Consider the following 19,300-nt stretch of genomic DNA (forward strand, 5'->3'; position numbering starts at 1 on the left):
ATATTCTCTTGTTAAACCTATAGGAATTATTTGTTCAGATCTTCAGTTCTGTTTGTTCACTAATTTTAATCTTTTTTTTCTTTACTTTCATTGGTCATAATTTCCATAAGACATGCCTTTAACACAACTGTTTTAAGGGGCCCACTTATCACTCATTTTAAAAGTTTTTTTCTGTTAGATCCCCACCTACAATGACAATATAATTTTGAGCTTCTGGTTGTCCCTGTGAAGTTCAGCAATTGCTACATGGGCACTTCAAGGAAAACCAACATTACAACCTGTTCTTAAAAGCTGTGTGCCTTATTTTGTACATATACCATGGGGTTCTTGCTCCAGTTTGAGAATTAAGTCTCTGTGAGGTATATCTTGACATAGCCTACATGTTTTCCCAGTACAATATAGCAAACCTTGTTATCTAATCAATTCTGAATTCTTCCATGTTTGAACTGAGATAAGAAGTATGCTCAGCAATTTTCAGTTTTTAAAAAAGTGTGCCTTTATATGAGAACTTCTAATGATATAATGGAAAATAACTGAAGTGCTTTTTTTTTTAGTTTTGAGATGCCAGCAAATACTAGGCAGGTACTCTACCACTGGGCTATACCCCTAGCTCCCAAGTGCCTTTAAAAACTATTTTACCTCTAAATATTTGATTTAAACTCATTAAAAATTATTAAATGCCACTGGAAGCAGTGATACAGGCCCATAATCCAAGCTACTTGGGCAGCTGAGGCAGGAGGATTGCAAGTTCCAGGCCAACCTGGGCCACTTACAGAGCTGAGGATTTAGCCCAGGCACAGAATACTCCCAGGTTTAATTCCAAGTACCATAAAAAATTATTAAACTCAACAGAAAGCTATAACTCTATAAATCAATCATATTTCACACATTAAAAGGCAGTCTGATCTATGTGGTGCTTAAAAACACTGCTTAAGGATGTTTTCACACTATTTTTGTCCTTGAGTGTTGCCTTATGTTCATCTGACAAACTTCTAACAAGCTTCTAAATGGGCAACAATTAAATTTGATTAATTCTACTCAATTCCTTTTACTATGTTGTGAACTCCTGAAAAATAATAAGCAAATTTTGAAATCTGAGGTTTACTTCCTTTCTACGTGTTTCACTGTATCTTAGAAGAGGTAGAACCCAGCTGACAAACAGACCCAGTTTGTTTTCATCAGGAGCTAGCCAGAGACAGCGAGCCCTGCCTCTGGTCTCTGGTAAAGGCAGTGACATTGCCTCTGCTTTGGGCTGGATGCTGAGCTTAGATGGGACTGATAGTAGCAGTAATAAATGAATAGGATTCACATCATATTCAATTCTACAGAGCAGCTGAGCACTGTGAATATTTATAATTTACTAGTTAAAATATTAAATTCTATTTCAGATGAGAGGTAGAGTAGAGTAAGTTGTTGGATGTTGGTCTTATAGAGTGATGACTTTTTTTGATTCACAGGTGATGACAACATCACCACAGAGCTGTATGTGGGCTAATTATATATAATTTCACAACTTTAATTTTCAGAGTGAAAGAGAAAGTCCTTGAAAAGAGTCTCTGATCACCTTCCTTTCCAGGTCCTTCATTCCAGTGGCCAGGTATTTGTTTTTTGAGCACTGCCACTCACCAGGATATTATATATATATATATTTTTTATAGATAGAATTTTTTAATATTTATTTTTTAGTTTTCAGTGGACACAACATCTTTATTTTATTTTTATGTGTTACTGAGGATTGAACCCAGCACCCCCGTGCATGCCAAGTGAGCGCGCTACCGCTTGAGCCACATACCTAGCCCCCAGGATATTATATTAATTGTATTTATACTTCTTATACAAATCTTGCATATAACTTTCTATTCTATGGGTTTTATTCTACAATCTTTCCCCCTTGTTCATTTGCTTCTCAGGGATACATAAAGCTCTCATAGAAAATACTATACAGGGATTAGGGAGAGTCCTTTTAGATGGTATGTAGGCTAAAATTTGGAAGTCCTTTTAGATGGTATGAAGGCTGGAAAGGATAACATTAACAGAATTGTTACTACTTTTTTTTTTAGTTGGACCTTTATTTTATTTATTGATACATGGTGCTGAGAATTGAACCCGGTACCTCATATATGTTAGGCAAGTGCTCTGCCACTGAGCCACAACCCCAGCCCAAGAATTGTTACTTCTTTAAAAGCCTTTCTGACTTGACTAATTGTTACCAAGTCTTCTCAATGAGTTTTTATGATATGGCAGGTGAAATTATCTAGTCTAGCCAGTGCCATCTTGTTGGTTTCATATTTTGACAAAACATAGAATTCAGCACATGCTGAATTTATATTCTCAGACAGTGGATGAGATCGAGTCTGAGAGGTTTTTTGATTGACCTACCTTCCTTCCTTCCATCCTTTCTTCCTTCCCTCCCTCCCTCCCTCCCTCCCTCCCTCCTTCCCCTCATGCCCTCTAGGCAAGCATTTTATCACTGAAGTACATCCCCAGCCCCTTGATCTTTCTACTCTGCTAAGATAAGGACATGAAATGAAATGTTCAACAATAAGTCAAAAAGACTTCTTGGTGTTTGGAATTAAATTTTATGAATTTTATGGATACATAAAATTTAAACTGTTGTCCCTCTGATCAAGCAAGTGTGTATTATTAAGTCATTCACAACTTTACCTGTCCCTGTTTTCTTTTAGGACGGGTCAAACCTCACTGCAAGTCAGAGAGCCTATGCACCTGAACAACTGCAAAAACAGGACAATTTAACCATTGACACCCAGTACTACCTAGCCCAGCAGATCCACCCAGTTGTGTCACGAATCTGTGAGACAATAGATGGAATTGATGCAGTGCTCATTGCAACATGGTTAGGTAGGTATTTCAGGCTCTAGTAGACTTTCACAGTTTAACAGTGGTATATACAGTCCTCCTTTGTTAGGATGCCTATTTATGGGTACAGTATTGTGTCTGATACTTCTTTGTTTATGGTTAGACATTTATTTTTGTTGTTGTTTGGTTACTGTCTCCCCTCATAGACATGTGTTTGCTCTATCTGTAACCTCATGCCTGCTCTACAGTTGGCACTCAGTGAGTAAATGCTGAGGCAAAAGAAAGGCTGAACATAAGATTTCAAATACCATTAGTCACTGAGCTTACATCATTGTAAGTTTAATTAATAAGGATATTGATGATGTCTTGATTATTGATTAATCTTGTCTATTTCTAAAGGTATTTTCATGTGAAATGAGAATTTATCTTAACGTAAAATTTTTAATTTTAATTTTTCTTTCAGTGTCCTCTTCTCACTTTAAGTTGGCTTGCTATTATTCTCTAGGCTTGCTGTTATTCTCTGGGAATTGACTGATCCCTAATTTCTCCTCAGCTATCCTTGAGACCTCAGTGTTTTTGCAGCATCATCCCTTTATGTATCACTATTATTGTCCTTTGCTTAGAAATTTATTTCTCAACCAGCCCTAATTACATTTCTAGACAACCAGCACATAGTTCCATTACTTTTAAGGTCCTCGTTCTCTAGTCTGTTGTGCACTAAGTTGAATGTTTTTAGAGTACTATCCTTAGTGGCTCCTTGCTGTCAATAAGTCAAATCAAGATGCCACTGTCATCTCACAGACTCTAATTCTGGCAATTATAGACTAACCTCCTAGCTCCAACCTGTATTCTAGCTTTATATCTTATTCGGTCTACACTATATACCCTAAATAAAGCATTGCACATTCTGGCTTTGCTTCATGGAATATTCTCCTTTCACTACAATGTATCCCTTAAATCATGGGCTTTGGCATCATAGGGATCTGAATTTTAATGCTAGTTCTACTATTCATAAACCTTGGTCTACACATTGGTTTCTTGAAAGGTAGAATAGAATTACTTAGGGGGAATAAGATGTGTATGAGGTAGGTAGGAAAGATGGTGGAATTAGATGGACATTATTACCCTAAGTACATGTATGAAGACAAGAATGGTATGACTCTACTTTGTGTACAACCAGACATGAAAAATCATGCTCTATATGTATACTATCAATTGAAATTCATTCTGCTGTCCTGTATAACAAATTAGAATAAATAAATAAATAAATAAATTTTAAACAACGATGTGCATGGGGCAAAGGGAGTGCTCAGTGAACAGTATTGTAGCTATCTTCCAACTTCCTTTCAAATTTCAGTATAAATATGTGCAAACTCCTCTGGTCTTCAGGATTTGCACATATTACTCAGTATACCTTTGTGGAATGAGATTGGTTTTTCCACAGGTGATTATTGAGGCTTGTATAGATTGGTTTTTCCACAGGTGATTATTGAGGCATGTATTTTCCATTCTGGCCCTGTTGAGTATGTTTCTGAACTCATTCCTCCCACCCCCATCCCCACTATTCCGTCAGTGTCTGCTCTGGAAGTGGAAACTCATTTTTGACATTTGCCTAAGCAAAACATAATTAGGAAGATAAAATTCTGCTACCAAAATAATCATATAATGTATTCTCCAAGTTGAGTTGTATTTGATGATGTTTATAAATCCTCAGCTGGGAGGAGGGGACTATAAATGCATGATATATTTTAGCCTCATTTTTTTCCTCATATACATTGAGTGCTTCCTCTGTTGGATGCTGTGATAAGTACTTTGCATATCTTATCTCATTCAGCCCTTGCCACAACTTCATGAAGGTATGTCATATTAGTTCTTTTTTCTAGAGAAGGAAGCCAAGACTTAGAGAAGTAACTAACTTAGTCTTGTCACATAGCTAGTAAGTGTTCAGCTTTCATTGGATTTTAAACAATGTGTGATTCTGAAGATTCTATTCTTAACCATTGTGCTAAACTTTATTGCAATAAATAGTATAGCTCTGAGAGGCTAGAAAAGATGTTCTCAACCAGGTTGCTGTGGTGTGGATGTATAAGCATGTGGAGCTTCATCCTTTTTTTTAATGATTTTTTTAATTTATAGATGGACACAGTATCTTTAATTAATTATTTTATTTTATGTGATGTGGAAGATCTAACCCAGTGCCTCACACGTGCAAGGCAAGCGCTCTACAACCCCAGCTCAGGGAGCTTCACACACACCTTTATGTTCCCCATGAAAACCTCAAGCAAAGCTGCTTGTTTTTGTTTTTGTGTTTTGTTTTTTTTGGTACTGGTGATTGAACCTGGGGTGCTTAACCACTGAGCCACATCCCCAGCGCTTTTTTTGTATTACATTTAGAGACAGGGTCTCACTGTGTTGCTTAGGGCCTCACTAAATTGCTCATGTTTCATCCTCCTGAGCCACTGGGATTACAGGTGTGGGCCCGGCTAAAGCTATTTGTTTGTTTGTTTATTTATTTATTTTTGTGGTGCTGGGGATTGAACCCAGGGATTTGTGCATGTGAAGCAAGCACTCTACCAACTGAGCTATATCCCCAGCCCTAGAGGTATTTTTTTAAAGCTAAATTTTTCCATTTGTGGAGTCAAGAACCTGTTGTGAAGGCAAACTGCTGCCCTTTCCTTCTTTGCTTTTGAATCTTCTAGTGACCAAGTACTAAAAGGGGTAGATGGAAAAGCCCCAGCTCATGAATGACATTTAAAAGAAGGAAGTGTAAAGCACTGCATTTTAACAAAAGAACTGGACTGCAAAGGGTGATGGAGCCTGCCTGGGTGAATAGGCCCAATGGCCACTCAGATGTATCAAGATCGGTGATACCGAGAGAGGCCCAGATGCCGTGGTCTGGTTCCGGAAGCCATAGTTTACATTATTTTTGTTTATAAATTTGAACAGGGATCAGATTTTGAGGAGAGGGTTCTAGGGACTGAACACAGAACTTTGTGTGTACTAAGCACACACACTGCCACTGAGCTATAACCTGAGCCAATACAGGGGGCAGAACTTTACTTGCTGAAAGGTACTTTATCATGACTATGACTGCCTGATGAGTCAATTTTTTGCAAATTGTTTGCAAAGTCAGTAGTGGACTAATTGGTCCCCTTTTCAAAGGTTTCACATTTTGTCTCATTACCGGCCAATCTCAATCAATAGAGGGAGCATTCGAGACTTGACACAGTCCCTCTGTATACCCATTTCTCTCCCTCCATACCCCAAAAGGTCTCTGGGTATGGGTGTGACAGTATGGACACTATTGTGGACAGCCTCTTCTTGGTGCCATGTAGCCAGTTCAAACTGATGGAAGGGCATGTGTCTTGAGCCTTGGAGGAACTGCTGCTACTCCCCCTTTTCAGCTGCCTTTTCTTATTTCTGTCACTTAAAAGTGTTTTTTTTTTTTTTTTTTTTTTTTTTTTTGCTGAGAATGTTTGAAATTGTCATCACTGTGTAGTCCTCACCTCCTTTTCTTGTTCTTTACTCCTATCCCACCCCTGCCAGCCCCAGAAGCATATACATATCCATCTATACTAGTAACAAATCTTTTAGTCCTTTGTCTCTCCTCCTTTCTTCAAAGGAGGTTCAGTATTTATTTTTCTTTGTGATACTGGGGGTTAGACCCAGAGCCTTGTGTGTGCTAGGCAAGCACTCTACCACTGAGACACATCTCAGCCTCATGGTTTAGTATTAATGAAGAATATACCTAGAAGTGCCCATCATCATGAAGATCTGTAGAAAACATTGAAACTCACCAGGCAGATTTCTGCAGGCATTTATTTGCCTCTGCCCTATCCAGTAGCTGGATTTTTATTTGTACCCTTTATTTCTCAATTCCTAGTGAAAAATTAGGGTGGCTATTCCCTTGGGGCTTTTAGGCCCCCGTTATCAGTTCTCCTACAGCTTACAGTTTTAGAGATGGGGAGGGCGGAGATGGGGAAGTGGTGGCAAAGTAAGGGGAGTGTTAGGGGGTACGTGGTTTCTAAGAGGTACAAGCTGTAGGCATAAAATTACTGTAATTTGTTTTAAAATTTCTAAATCTGTTTTCTTTATATAAAAAAACTGCAGTTAGTGAACTGACACTGTTAAATAAGTTGAAGTGTACAAATGTATACATAAAATACAAGCCCTCCAACTGCCTAATCACAGACATAAAATAATTCTCTTGCTTTTAATGTAGTTTTTATCTTTGATTAATGAAATGTATTATAGTGTTGAAACTTTAGTGAAGTTTGATACTTTGTCCTTTTAGTTAGTACAAAGAAATCAGGAATAATGGCATAATTTCATTTAGGAAAATTATTAAGTTCATGATTTTTTATTTTTAAGATTCTTTTGTGGAGAGCAACTATATTTTTCAACTACCTTTTTCTTTTTCTATTGCTTTTATACTGCTTTCCTTGAAATGAAAGGCAAGCATCAAGTGTTGGTTTTATCCTGTGGCTTCACTTTGGAAATTCTCTTTCTCCCCGTCAAGATACCCCCTGAAGTCTGTCTGGTGGCATGTTGCATGGCCAGGTATTCCATATGGGAAGTCCATTTTAGTGAAAAGAAGAGAGGATAGTCTATTAAGTGAGTGAATGAATAAGTCTGTTGAGTTGAATAAGAATAATTTGTTCTCTCTAATAACTAATGGTCCTCATTATCCTACTGCAAAATGTGTATCATTTTTCAGAAACCCATGCAAGAGTATTGCTATTGGGTTTAAATAAAGCAAAAATTTTACTCTTTTTCCATCTATGAATAGGAAAAAATATAGTATTACTCTTCTTATACAATAGCCCTATGGGAAACATGGCCACTAAAACTTGGAAATCTTAGCTTTTGTTCTCTAGACTGTAGGTTTTTCTTTCTCTCTTGTTCTAGTGGAAGCTCCCTATGTTCTGTGGATGAAATATTCACAGTGTGCTCAAACATCCAGTCTTCTGTACTTAGCAAACCAAGCTAGTGATGAGAATAGTCAAAAGTTCATTCTTGAGTTTCATCTTTTAATAAACTTATATTTCATTCATAGCAGTATTTAGAATTATATATAATATCTTTCCTCCAATGAGTGATGAATTGTACAATAACTGTAAAGTACATTTCTTTATAATCAGTGATAAAATTTCAGGTATTTGGCTATCAAGACATTTTTCTCATTGTTCCTGAGAAATTATTGGTGTTTAAAGAATCTGAGAATTTAGAATTTAATGTCTGAAAACAGTGCTTAAGGCAAGACAGAACACACTTAATCCAGTGTGTTCCTGGGTTAAATTGAAAAAAAGAAATCCTTTTTGAATGGTCCACACCATTTAAGTTACAGAAGGTAGTTTTTATCAATAGTCAAGGTCTAGTAATATCTTCTAAGAATTAAATGCAGTAGGCTAAGCAATGATTGGGGGAACTTTTGACAGACCCAGGGACATAACACCTACAAAAAAAGAGAGTGGCTGGAGTAGAATGATGCCACTAACAGTTGCCTCAGGCATTACTTTGTCAATAAAGAATTTTGCCTTTTTTCATGATTAAGCTTTTACAAGAGGATCCCATTAAAATAAGTTATGCTTCATGTATGCATAATATGTCAAAATACACTTCACTGTCATGCATATCTAAAAAGAATAAAGAAAAAATAATGTACATATAGAGCCATCATTTCAAAAACATAAAACATTCTTAATTTTTAAAACTTAAAAACTAACACCACACCAAATGCATGATAGGATGTTAAGGGAAGTCTTGAGAACTGATAAGAACCTCCTATTATGGGATGGAGCACCATCCCAAAAGCACATCATTCAGTGGCTCATGCTCCCAAGCTAGTCTACTTTTGTATTAACTGAACTAATTAGTATCAAAGTTCTGCTATACCCAGCATCATAATAGGCACTGTGGAGGACACAAAGTTGACTCAGCTATGGATTCTTTACTTAAATTATGAACCATTTGATTGATTGTACTGCCATGGGGATGTCTAGTGGACAACATAGTTCATGTCCTGAAAAAAAGGGGGGGGGCGGTTATCAGAGTAAAGAGACATAGAGACCACACCTAGCTGGGGTCACCAATAAAAAGTTTATAAAAGTGAAGACATTTGAGGCATTGTGTAAATGGGCTGTGTAGAGGCCAGTATGCAGTTGGGCTTGAATCTCCACAGGGCTAATCCATTCTGTCTCAACTACTCCCTGCAGCTCTTTAGAGAATTCACAGAGAGCCTCTTCGGTGGTGTCAGTTGCACAACTTGCACCTCAGTTATGCAAGGTTTTTCTATCTCAGTAGTATACAGCACTGAGGGCCACCAGTGACATTGCTCCCTTAATGTAAGCAGTGGGACCTGAAAATTTTGAACCAAACCAGAGCATTCTAAAATATTATTTTAATTACGTATGCCAAAATGACACTTATCAAGATTGTGTTGCTTAGGCTGGGGATGCAGTTTGTGGTAGAGCATTTGTCTAGCATGCTCAAGGCCTCAGTTTTCATCCCATTACTGCCAAGGGAAAAAAAAGGTTGTGTTGCTTATAGATAAATGACTTAGACATAATAAATAAAAAAGCTGAATACAACATTATACATACATATTTAAACTATATTATATATTATGAATAAGACATAGGGTTAAGGTAGTGGATTATAAGTAACCCATTGCTGACTAAATATTAATACCCATATTTTAATATTAAAAATAACAGTTTTTACAAAGAAGGACAATAACAATTACTAACTCACTTGCTGTCTCCTTCCCCCACTACATCTGCCAAGATAGCTGGAAGAGAAGATGGCTTTGTTGTGAGACAGTCAATCTTTGATCTATTGTTTAATTATTATTATTTGCCAAATATTTTTTCAGCATAAAGTTATCTATATTTTCTCAGGTTTAAAAAGAAATGAGATACTTCTAAAGTGTTTCTTGCTCTAAGATACAGATTGAGCATTGCTAATCTAAAATGCTCTAGAATCTAAAGCCTTTTTAATCAGAAACATGATGCCACAGTGAAAAATTAAATTACCTAACCTAATGTAATGAGTCATATTCAAAACACAGGCACACTAAAAATATTGTATAAAATTATGTATTGAGCTGTTTATATAAGGTGTATATGAATTGGGAACTTATCCCCAAGAATCTCATTTTGTTTGTGCAGATATTCTAAAATCCAAAAATATCTGAAATCTGAAACATTTCTGGTCCCAAGCATTTTAAATAAGGGATACTCAACTTGTATACATTTCAAAAAGTTAAAATTCATATTCAGGGCTATCATCAAGGGCATTAAAAAGTTGAGGTCATAAGAATGGTGCCCATCGGGAATTTTTTTCTGTCAAGATTTTGGGAATAACAGGGTGCACACCTATAATCCCAGTGGCTTGAGAGGCTGAGGCAGGAGGATTGTGAGTTCAAATCCAGCCTCAGCAACTTACTGAGGCTGTCATCAACTTTGCAAGACCGTTTCTAAATAAAATACAAAAAAGCGCTGGGGATGGGGTTAAGTGCCCCTGGGTTCAATCCCTGGTACCAAAAAAAGAAAATTTTGGAAATTGTCTTCTCTAGTACAAATTATGGGTGTTTATTTAATCCAAAGGTTTTGCTATTATTTCTTTTTAAAATACTAAGAAGTTTTGCATTTTCTGAGTATTATTTATTTGAGTTCATTTATTTTTTTATTATGGAGAGGCTTCTTTTTGGTGTGAAAAGCAGTTTGTGTTGCTTGCCATTTGCCATTTGTACAGCAAATTGTTTAAGTTGAATCTATGGTATTTTAAAAACTTTTATGGAAAAATTTAAATATGCATGGTAGTAGAAAAATTTTTAAATAAACTTTCAATTTGTCATCATCCACTTTCAGCAATCAACTATGGCCAATCTTATGCCTCTTTCCCACCCTCCCCAATTACTATGAAGTGAATCTAATAATTTTATTTGTAAATATTTTGTTCCTGCATTTATAAAAAAAATAAAGATTCCCCCTTTCAACATAACCAGAGCATTACCATCATACCACATCAAAAACCCCACAGTTCCTTCTTCATTTCATCACATATGCAGTAAATATTCATGTTTCCCTGATCATACTATGAATGTACTTTTTAAGAAACTCCTTATTTGAATTAGATTATAATCAGTGTCTGTATGATAGTTTATCTCCTTTGTTTCATTCTTTTTTTATTTTTGGATCCTCCCAGTTTATTTTTTCCTGTAGAATTTATCTCATTCTGTAGTTTTCTGGTTGCACTGAAGTAGTATCCTTATAGGTGTTCCTCTGTCCCCTGTATTTCCTGGAAACAGATCTAAAAATTTGTAAAGACACACACACACACACTGCAGATATCTCCTAGTTGACTAGCTTTCTTTTTCAATATCATTTACATAGAAAATCTTAAGAGTATCATACAATAAGTTTATCAGGACACAGAGAAAGAACATTCCCATTATCCCAGAATGTTGCCTTATGTCCATTCCTATCAAAATCCACTCACAAGAGCTGCTCATCTGATTTCTATCACCATAGATTAATTTTGCCTATTCTAGAATTTTATATAACTGTTTTCCTGCAGCATGTTCTATTTTTGTGTTGAACTTCTTTCATTTAGTCTACTGTTTTTGAGATCCAACTGTCTTGTTGATTGTATCTGAATTCATTTTATTTCATTGCTGAGTAATATTTCATGGTAGAGTATACCACTTCATTCATTCTGCTGTTGATGGGTGTCTGAATTATTTTCATTTTGAGCTATTATGAATGAAACTACTGTAAACATTCTTGTATAAGGCATTCACTCTTTAAAAATTCATTATTTTCCTTTAATCATGCTGTTTTTATTTTGTATATTGTCCTGAAAGAAGTCCAAATACTGAGCCTAGATTTGTGAAAGAGAAATTATTTACTTTTTTAATATATTTTTTAGTTGTAGTTGGACATAATGGCTTTATTTTTATTTTTTATTTTTATGTGGTGCTGAGGATTGAACCCAGTGCCTCACACGTGCTAAGCAAGGGCTCTACCACTGAACCACAACGCCAGCCCCAAGAAATTATTTGCTTCTTGCAGGAAATTTTCACCAAAAAATATTCACAATAAAATCCATTAATTACCTTTCCTAGCTTAAATGATTTGTATTACAAACACATGCTTGGGAATACCAGGTACTTCCTTTACTAATTTAGGATTTCATTTATTTAGAATTTTCCTCTCTCCACTTGCATGAACTGGCTTTACTTTGCAGTTGTGTTAATAGAAACTTATCTTTGGAGAAAGGGAAATATATGATCAAATGCATCAGTGTCCCATCCATTTGCCTTGAGTTATGAACATTTGAAATATTCCATTGGGAATAGTAACAGGCAAACATTCTTAAAACAGGCATGTAGCTTACAATGTTTATTTAGAAAGTGCAGTGGTAGAAAAATAATTTTGTGCCAAATGTCACAGGGAATGTGTGATCAGACTGTGGTGATCTTAAGTAAAAACAGTACTTCTAAACTCATCCACCCCAATGCCTGTGATGTTACTTTCTATAAATACTTCTTGAAACATGAGAGTCTTGATCCTGTTGCCAAAATAATGTGAGATCCTAGAAATTTTCTAATTATAAATGACAGTATTTTAATTTCATTCCAGTACTGCTTCTGTCCCTCCCATCCCAGCACAAGTGACTCAATCACTGCAAGTCACAGGATTGAATTAAAGCATACGCCTTTCCTGCTTATTGTGGGGGAAACCACACCTGTTCTTCTGCCAGATGACTGATTTTCCAAAGCCCAAGCAGGTTACTCCTTCCTTTATTCTGTGCCTGACCAAATGATTCAAGTCACTTATCAAAAACTACTCTAGTAGAAGTAGAAGTTCCTTTTTTACAATGGGGCATAAAGTTTATTTCTTTAAGCCAGTTGTTCAGAGAAAGCTCTCAGTAGAAGAGGTAAGGAATTTGGAATTCAGTTTTACATGTCTTGCTCAAACACTAATATGTTTATGCATTGTATAGTGAACAGTTTAATATTAATTATACAGCATATATACATGTAGGGAAAATGTCATGATAAAGGTTTTGTTTTAACATCATTTCTGATGGATGTGTTTACTTTTGGAGTGACAATATTTTCAAAGGGAGTTTTATGTAGCGGCTCTGTTTTGCACACTTTAAAATTCAAAATCTCTACCTCTAGGTGGCAGCACTAGATACTTTTTTCCTGTTTTCACTCCAACCTTAATGAGTTATGGTATATACAGTAAAACTTTTAAGTCTTCTGAAACTTCGAAATAGGCTGCTATTACCAATTTCATGAGGATTTGGAAAAATTAATTTATATCTTGAATAAGTTTCGGTCTTGTTTAAACTTAGATTTTTACTGTTTCAAAAACAATTCCAGCAGGAGTGATGCTTAGTTTTTTCAATGTGGCACAGTATGTTTTCTTAATTTAATTTAGCCCTCTTTGGTTTGCTCCTGAATTTATAGTTGTTCTTCCAATAAAATCACTTTTAAATGATGTTTTTCATTTAAGCAACTTGTACAGGGATCATTAATACCTAATACTTTAAGGTAATTACAGTTTCTTTATCCTTTATATATTTTTTTAAATATCAGACACTATACCTTTATTTTATTTATTTATTTTTATGTGGTGCTAAGGATCAAACCTAGTGCCTTGAATGTGCTAGGCAACTGCTCTACTGCTGAACCACAACCCCAGCCCCCTTTCTTTATTTTTTAAAATTTTACCATTGAACTGGGTTGGGGCTATATAGAATTCAGTGGTAGAACCCTTGCCTGGCATGTGCAAGACCGTAGATTTGATCCACAGCACTGAAAACAGAACTATGGCCAACAGAATACTAAGATTGCAACTCCTCCCCCTGAAATAAATCAGTTTGAAAATAAATCTGAAGTAATTAGCTATGTCAGTTGTTTTGTTCCTGCCATGGGAAGATAGAAGTATTGGTGGAAATGGACATTTACAGTAGACCTTTCATAAGGCCTAATACCTTCTCATAATTTTCAGCTAGTCATTGGGCATTTCTCTTTACTATCCAAATGGGTCCTATCCACTTTTGACTTAACTCGGTGGCCAGGCTGCCCTGGGCCAGCCATGCAGCTTTGTGCACTCAGGTTCACTAAGTGAGCCAGGGCTGGTGGAGAGTGGTAGAAAGCAGCTCCTATAGCTTCATTTTTACCGGCCAGTCACTTTTATATGTGTGTAAGCCAGCATTGTTTCATTCCTTGATTTTCAGACTGTGAAAGAAGCTAGAAAAATCTTGCTTATTTTCTGATTAGTACTGGCCAGGGAAGTTGATTGATATTCATACAGTCAGCGAAAAGGTGAAGCTGCTTTCTCATAATTGCAAAAAAAGCAAGGCATTATGTGAATTGGATTCACAACTAGAGTTTAATGAATTAGCAACAGTTATTCTTTGCCACAGAGAAGAAATGGCCTCATTCATGAGCATGGTCTCTCACTCAGTTCTGTTTCCTCTCCTTATCTTTAAATGTGAGGGTATGTACTCCCACATATTTCACTAATTTTTTGTTTCTCTAAGGGATAGGTAACTTAGAAAATATATAATGAGTTTTGGAGCCAAGTGACATGTTATAGTACTCTTTCTCTGATGAATAGTTTTTCAAATTATTCTGAATGTGTATTCTTTTTAAATTAACTTTTACTGGTACATTATAGCTATGAATAATATTGGGATTCATTGTCGTATTTATGCATGCTCATAACATAATTTGTATTGAACCCTGGGGTTTTCCTACCATTAAGCTACATGCCCAACCTTTTTTATCTTTTGAGATAGGGTCTTACTAAATTGCCCAGGCTGGCCTTGTGCTTGCAGTCCTCCTGCCTCAGCCTCTTGCGTAGCTGGGATTACAGTCATTTACCACCACACCCAGCTTTGAACGTGTGGTTTTTATTGTATACTATCACTTTAGGAAATACTTTAATTCCTATAAAGAGTAGCTATTAACTTCACATGTAGCATGAGCGGGTGTTTCATGTATTTTTCTAAATACATAATCTGGAGTGAATTCAGTCTGCATTAGGTTCATTAATTATTTTTTCATTCAATCATTAATTATTTTTTCATTCAAATCACATTTATTGAGAGCTTACCATACTTTAGGTACCAGTGAACTAGATTTGTTCTTTATTATCTCATTTGAACTTGAAGACTGTATGGTCAGTGACATTACCTCAGTTTTGCAGGTGAGAAATTTCAGACTGCATCTCACTCATCTTTGTTTGGCATCTTTCCACTGTGTAAGAATTTGCCTTAAGTACTTCATAATTAGTAGATGTCATTCAGTGACTGACCAAAGAGGATATAGGATTTCATCACTGAATTCTGAATACATCTGTTGGATTATATACCTATGCAGCTGTTGATAGCTATAAAATAATTTTTAGATATTTTGTATCTAAAATTTGGTATTTTTGAACTTTGAGCTCAGTTACTATTTTAGATTACTTATTTACATTTATACTAAAATAAATATGATAGCTTTCTTTAGATTTCCAAAAGATTAGTAGAACTTCAGGGATTGCTCTGAGAGTTTCAAGAAAATAATGTAGTGTGGGATAATTATCTTTAACATAAATTCAAATAGTAAATTTTGACAGATATGCTTTGAACAAGAAAAAAATTAGCCTAATTTTTTTCCTTGAAATAGTTTGTGAAAACAAAGTAGCATAAACTATGCATGGATTGATTTGTGTTGTTCAATTAAAATATGAAAATATATTTGGTTTCAAGATTGTCAAGAGATGTTTTGGCCCATAAATCTGTAGATCCATTGTTTTTGCACATATTTTAAATTTCTGAATTCCAAACACAAAAAAAGCAATGTTGCATTTTGCCTCAGATGCTGCTACTGAATTTTAACCACTGAATTAGATTGCAACCTACATGCTGTTAACTACTGAGCCAAGATGAAATCGACCACTGCATTGAAATCAGGGTTAGCAGTTGTATCTGCACTTGACGGGGTTGTAATGACAGTGAATTTGTTTTCTTTAATGGGATCTTTATTCTGTTTTTAGTTTTAATGGTGACATTTTGATTTTAAGAGTATTTCTTAGTAAGAACACACATTTATTTGTAGTCTTTTTACTGTAACTTTAAGAAAATACTAAAACATTCTATAAAATAGTTGCTTCTGAACAGACATCCTGTGGCATATGACTGCATTCTATTGTTGCAGTTACTTGTTTGATTTATAAAGTAATCTCTTATAAAAAGAGAAATCACTTGTCCATGTGATCTTGAGTTCAAATGGTTGTGCATGTGTGTATATGAATTTAAAATCTTTTTTGTGTGTGTGAGAGTTTTCTTCTTTGAGGTAGTTTTTGGATAAATGCTCTTGTGATTTTTTTTTTCTTTTACATTCATAGGACTAGACCCCACCCAATTTAGAGTTCATCATTATCATAAAGATGAAGAGAATGATGTTCTACTTGGTGGCCCAGCACAGCTCACTGATGAAGAGAAATACAGAGACTGTGAAAAATTCAAATGTCCATGTCCTATATGTGGAACGGAAAATATTTATGATAATGTCTTTGATGGCTCGGTTAGTTATTTCTTTTAGTTAGTTTCCTTTGATTTTATGGTTGATCTAGTATAAACCTCCCCCCTTCTCTATAGGATATGGAAAAGGGGGAAAAACCCCACTTACACATTGATTTTGTGCTTTTAAGGAATTTTCGCATCATATGAATTCTGCCCTCACAACTCACTTTATTTCTACTTAAAAATTCATAATTGAACATGATTAAATATTGTTTTTGCCTTCCTAGAGTATTTGACCTTGCTTTTAAAATGGAATCTCTTAGAAATTCTAATTATCTTAAAGTATTTTTATTGTAATTCCTTAATTAGTAACCTGTATTTCCCCACTCCCAACCCCCATTTATTAAGACTTAGAGCAATATTTTCCTTTATCTTAAATCAAGTTAATGGGAACTAAGTGTTTTGGAAAAGTTTTTGTTTATCTTTACACATCCCACTTACCTCCTTTTGACAAAGGTACTTTTCTTATCTTTTCTGCTGTCTTTGCCTATCAGACATTTAAAAAGTCACAGGAAGACATTCCTCTCAAGAAGTACTGCCAAAAAATGTATCATTGACCTTGGATCAGAACTTGAAACTTGGCCAATTTATTTGATTTCACTGCAGTGATATGCATGTACTAGCCATTGGCAAATGAGAAAGCAGCAGAACCCTGTAAAACCTTGAAACTGAAAGAAAAGACATCCTTTATCTAAATTAAAAGTAATTATTTTAAGTTAATTTAGACAAACAGCAGATGTTTTGCATTTTTTTGAATCAAAACAAAGCAGGCTTTGGAAGCAAGTGCAAGGAAGAGGCAGACACAGATCAGCAATACTTGCTAAATCCTTGAGTTTTGCTTCATTACAGCTGTAAATAAGATAGTTAATTGCATGGAGGCTTGACGACTTGCAGATGGGCTAACTGTGGAAGAGCCGATGTCAAGCTCTAAAATCTCTTCCACCTGGAATTGCTTAGCGTGGCGGGTAGGGTTATGTACCAGATTGGAGCAGGAAACCAAGATGTTTAAGTATCCAGAAGGAAAACAAATGCTCTAGAAACCCCAACAATTTTCTTATATATTACATTTGCTTTATCTTTGTTTAAAACAAAACACAACACAACAGAATGTTTTTGTCAACTACTAATAGTAATTAAAATTTCTACTGCCTCCCTCCCCCAATATGTTTGATTTTTTGAAGAAATGAAGAAAATTTAGATTTTCCAAACTGATGATAAATGATATTGCTATTGTGGTGCAAAACTTTTATTTTTAGGCTATATTCTAAAATTAAGTTGACACACTGAAAGAAAACTAATGTCATTAGGGGTTTCAATTTATTTTCAAGTTTAGAATGAATTAATACACAAATTTAAAATTTTGATCGTTGTCCCTGAGATGTTTATTTCCAGTAACATTTCATTGGTATTCAGAGGGAAAATTGTTTAAAAAGTCCATTTATGGATAGAGTCTGTCAAGTACTGAATGTAAAGTAGTGACTTCAGAATTATCCCTTTGACTTTGTACTCCACGATGATAATGGTAAACGAGTAGAAGATATGCATGACCAAAGGGGTCTTTGGGAGGAACATAGTTGAGAAAATAAAGTTAGAAACTCATCAATACAAGGAATTAAGAATATTTACACAAAGAAAGCATGCTGTTTTAAAGTACACTAAAAAGTTCTATAACTTGGCAATAACTTTTTGTGTACTCATCTGTCCTGATTTTTATAGGGAACTGATATGGAGCCCAGCTTGTATCGTTGCAGCAACATTGATTGTAAGGCTTCACCTCTGACCTTTATGGTACAGATGAGCAACAAATTGATCATGGACATTAGACGGTGCATTAAAAAGTACTATGATGTAAGTATCCATAATGAAGTTTTTATGTACATGATATATTGAGGTTTAGTACTTATTTTTTTGGTTTTAATAAAACTATAAAATTTGGAAAGGACTTTGGAGAAAATTCCTGGTGAAATACTATTAATAAAGATATAACAAAGTATGTAATTTTGGCATATTAGCATGACAAATGATTTGATTTTCTCATGGACATTACATCTCTTTCATTAATGAGCTATATTTTAAATAATGAAATTTTGCTTTCAAGAAAAAAAAATGAGAATATAATCAGATTTTTTTCCATCATTATATAAATAAGGGGTCACTCAAATCTTTGGACAAATGAGGAAAAAATCAATATTACGTATCTTCAAGAAGTAGAGCCATAAGATTATGAGTGGTAATTTTAATAAAGTACCTATTACTGAATATTTGTACTTATATATATAAATCTGAGCCCCTTTCAAGCTTAATTTTCTGAGAAAATCAAAAATAAATATTTTTTAAATTTAAATGCAATTTGTCTGGGATTTAAAAGAATGCCTATTTTTTAGAAATATATAGTAAAAATCCCAGAACAGTAACTGAACTGTCTTCATTAGGAAAAAGCTTTTAAAATAAACATTTAAAAAGACCCCATATTTTCCATTCGATTTTTCTCAGTGTTTCATTATATCATTTGTCATATAAACAAATTTTCTGTTACTTGAAAGTTCCTTTTTGTCTTTTTAAAGAAGCTTCACTGACAAAGCAACCTCCCCAACCACCACCACTGCAAATGCTGAGGTTCTTTTTTAGGTAAAAACCATGACTTTTATCAACATCATTCTATACTTTCTACTTTTATGGTAATTAACATATAACATTAGCATTTTCTTCTTTAGAAACTCATGTGAAATAGTGAGAGATTATTCGCCATAATAATAAGAACACTCATGTAAAAAATGAGCATTAGATAATTAGGATGAAGAGTGAAAACAGAGTTCCAGTATGTGATTTTGGCATAGAATAACTTATCTTTGTGGGGAAAAAAGTAAGTAGGTTTGCCTGAAAATTTAAAAAA

General features: G+C 34.9%; 1 protein-coding gene across 3 annotated transcripts in view; it reads left to right on the forward strand.

The window, feature by feature from the left end:
• Pola1 (DNA polymerase alpha 1, catalytic subunit) overlaps positions 1–19,300 on the forward strand; it is a 293,829-nt gene that overhangs the window by 131,524 nt on the left and 143,005 nt on the right. For all 3 annotated transcript variants that reach the window (XM_077106279.1, XM_077106280.1, XM_077106281.1), the window contains 3 exons: positions 2,685–2,859; positions 16,230–16,408; positions 18,124–18,255. In XM_077106279.1, the coding sequence (XP_076962394.1) occupies positions 2,685–2,859; positions 16,230–16,408; positions 18,124–18,255 (486 nt within the window). The remainder of the gene's footprint in view (positions 1–2,684; positions 2,860–16,229; positions 16,409–18,123; positions 18,256–19,300) is intronic.

The sequence above is a fragment of the Callospermophilus lateralis genome, chromosome X, assembly GCF_048772815.1.
Source record: "Callospermophilus lateralis isolate mCalLat2 chromosome X, mCalLat2.hap1, whole genome shotgun sequence".
Taxonomy (NCBI): domain Eukaryota; kingdom Metazoa; phylum Chordata; class Mammalia; order Rodentia; family Sciuridae; genus Callospermophilus; species Callospermophilus lateralis.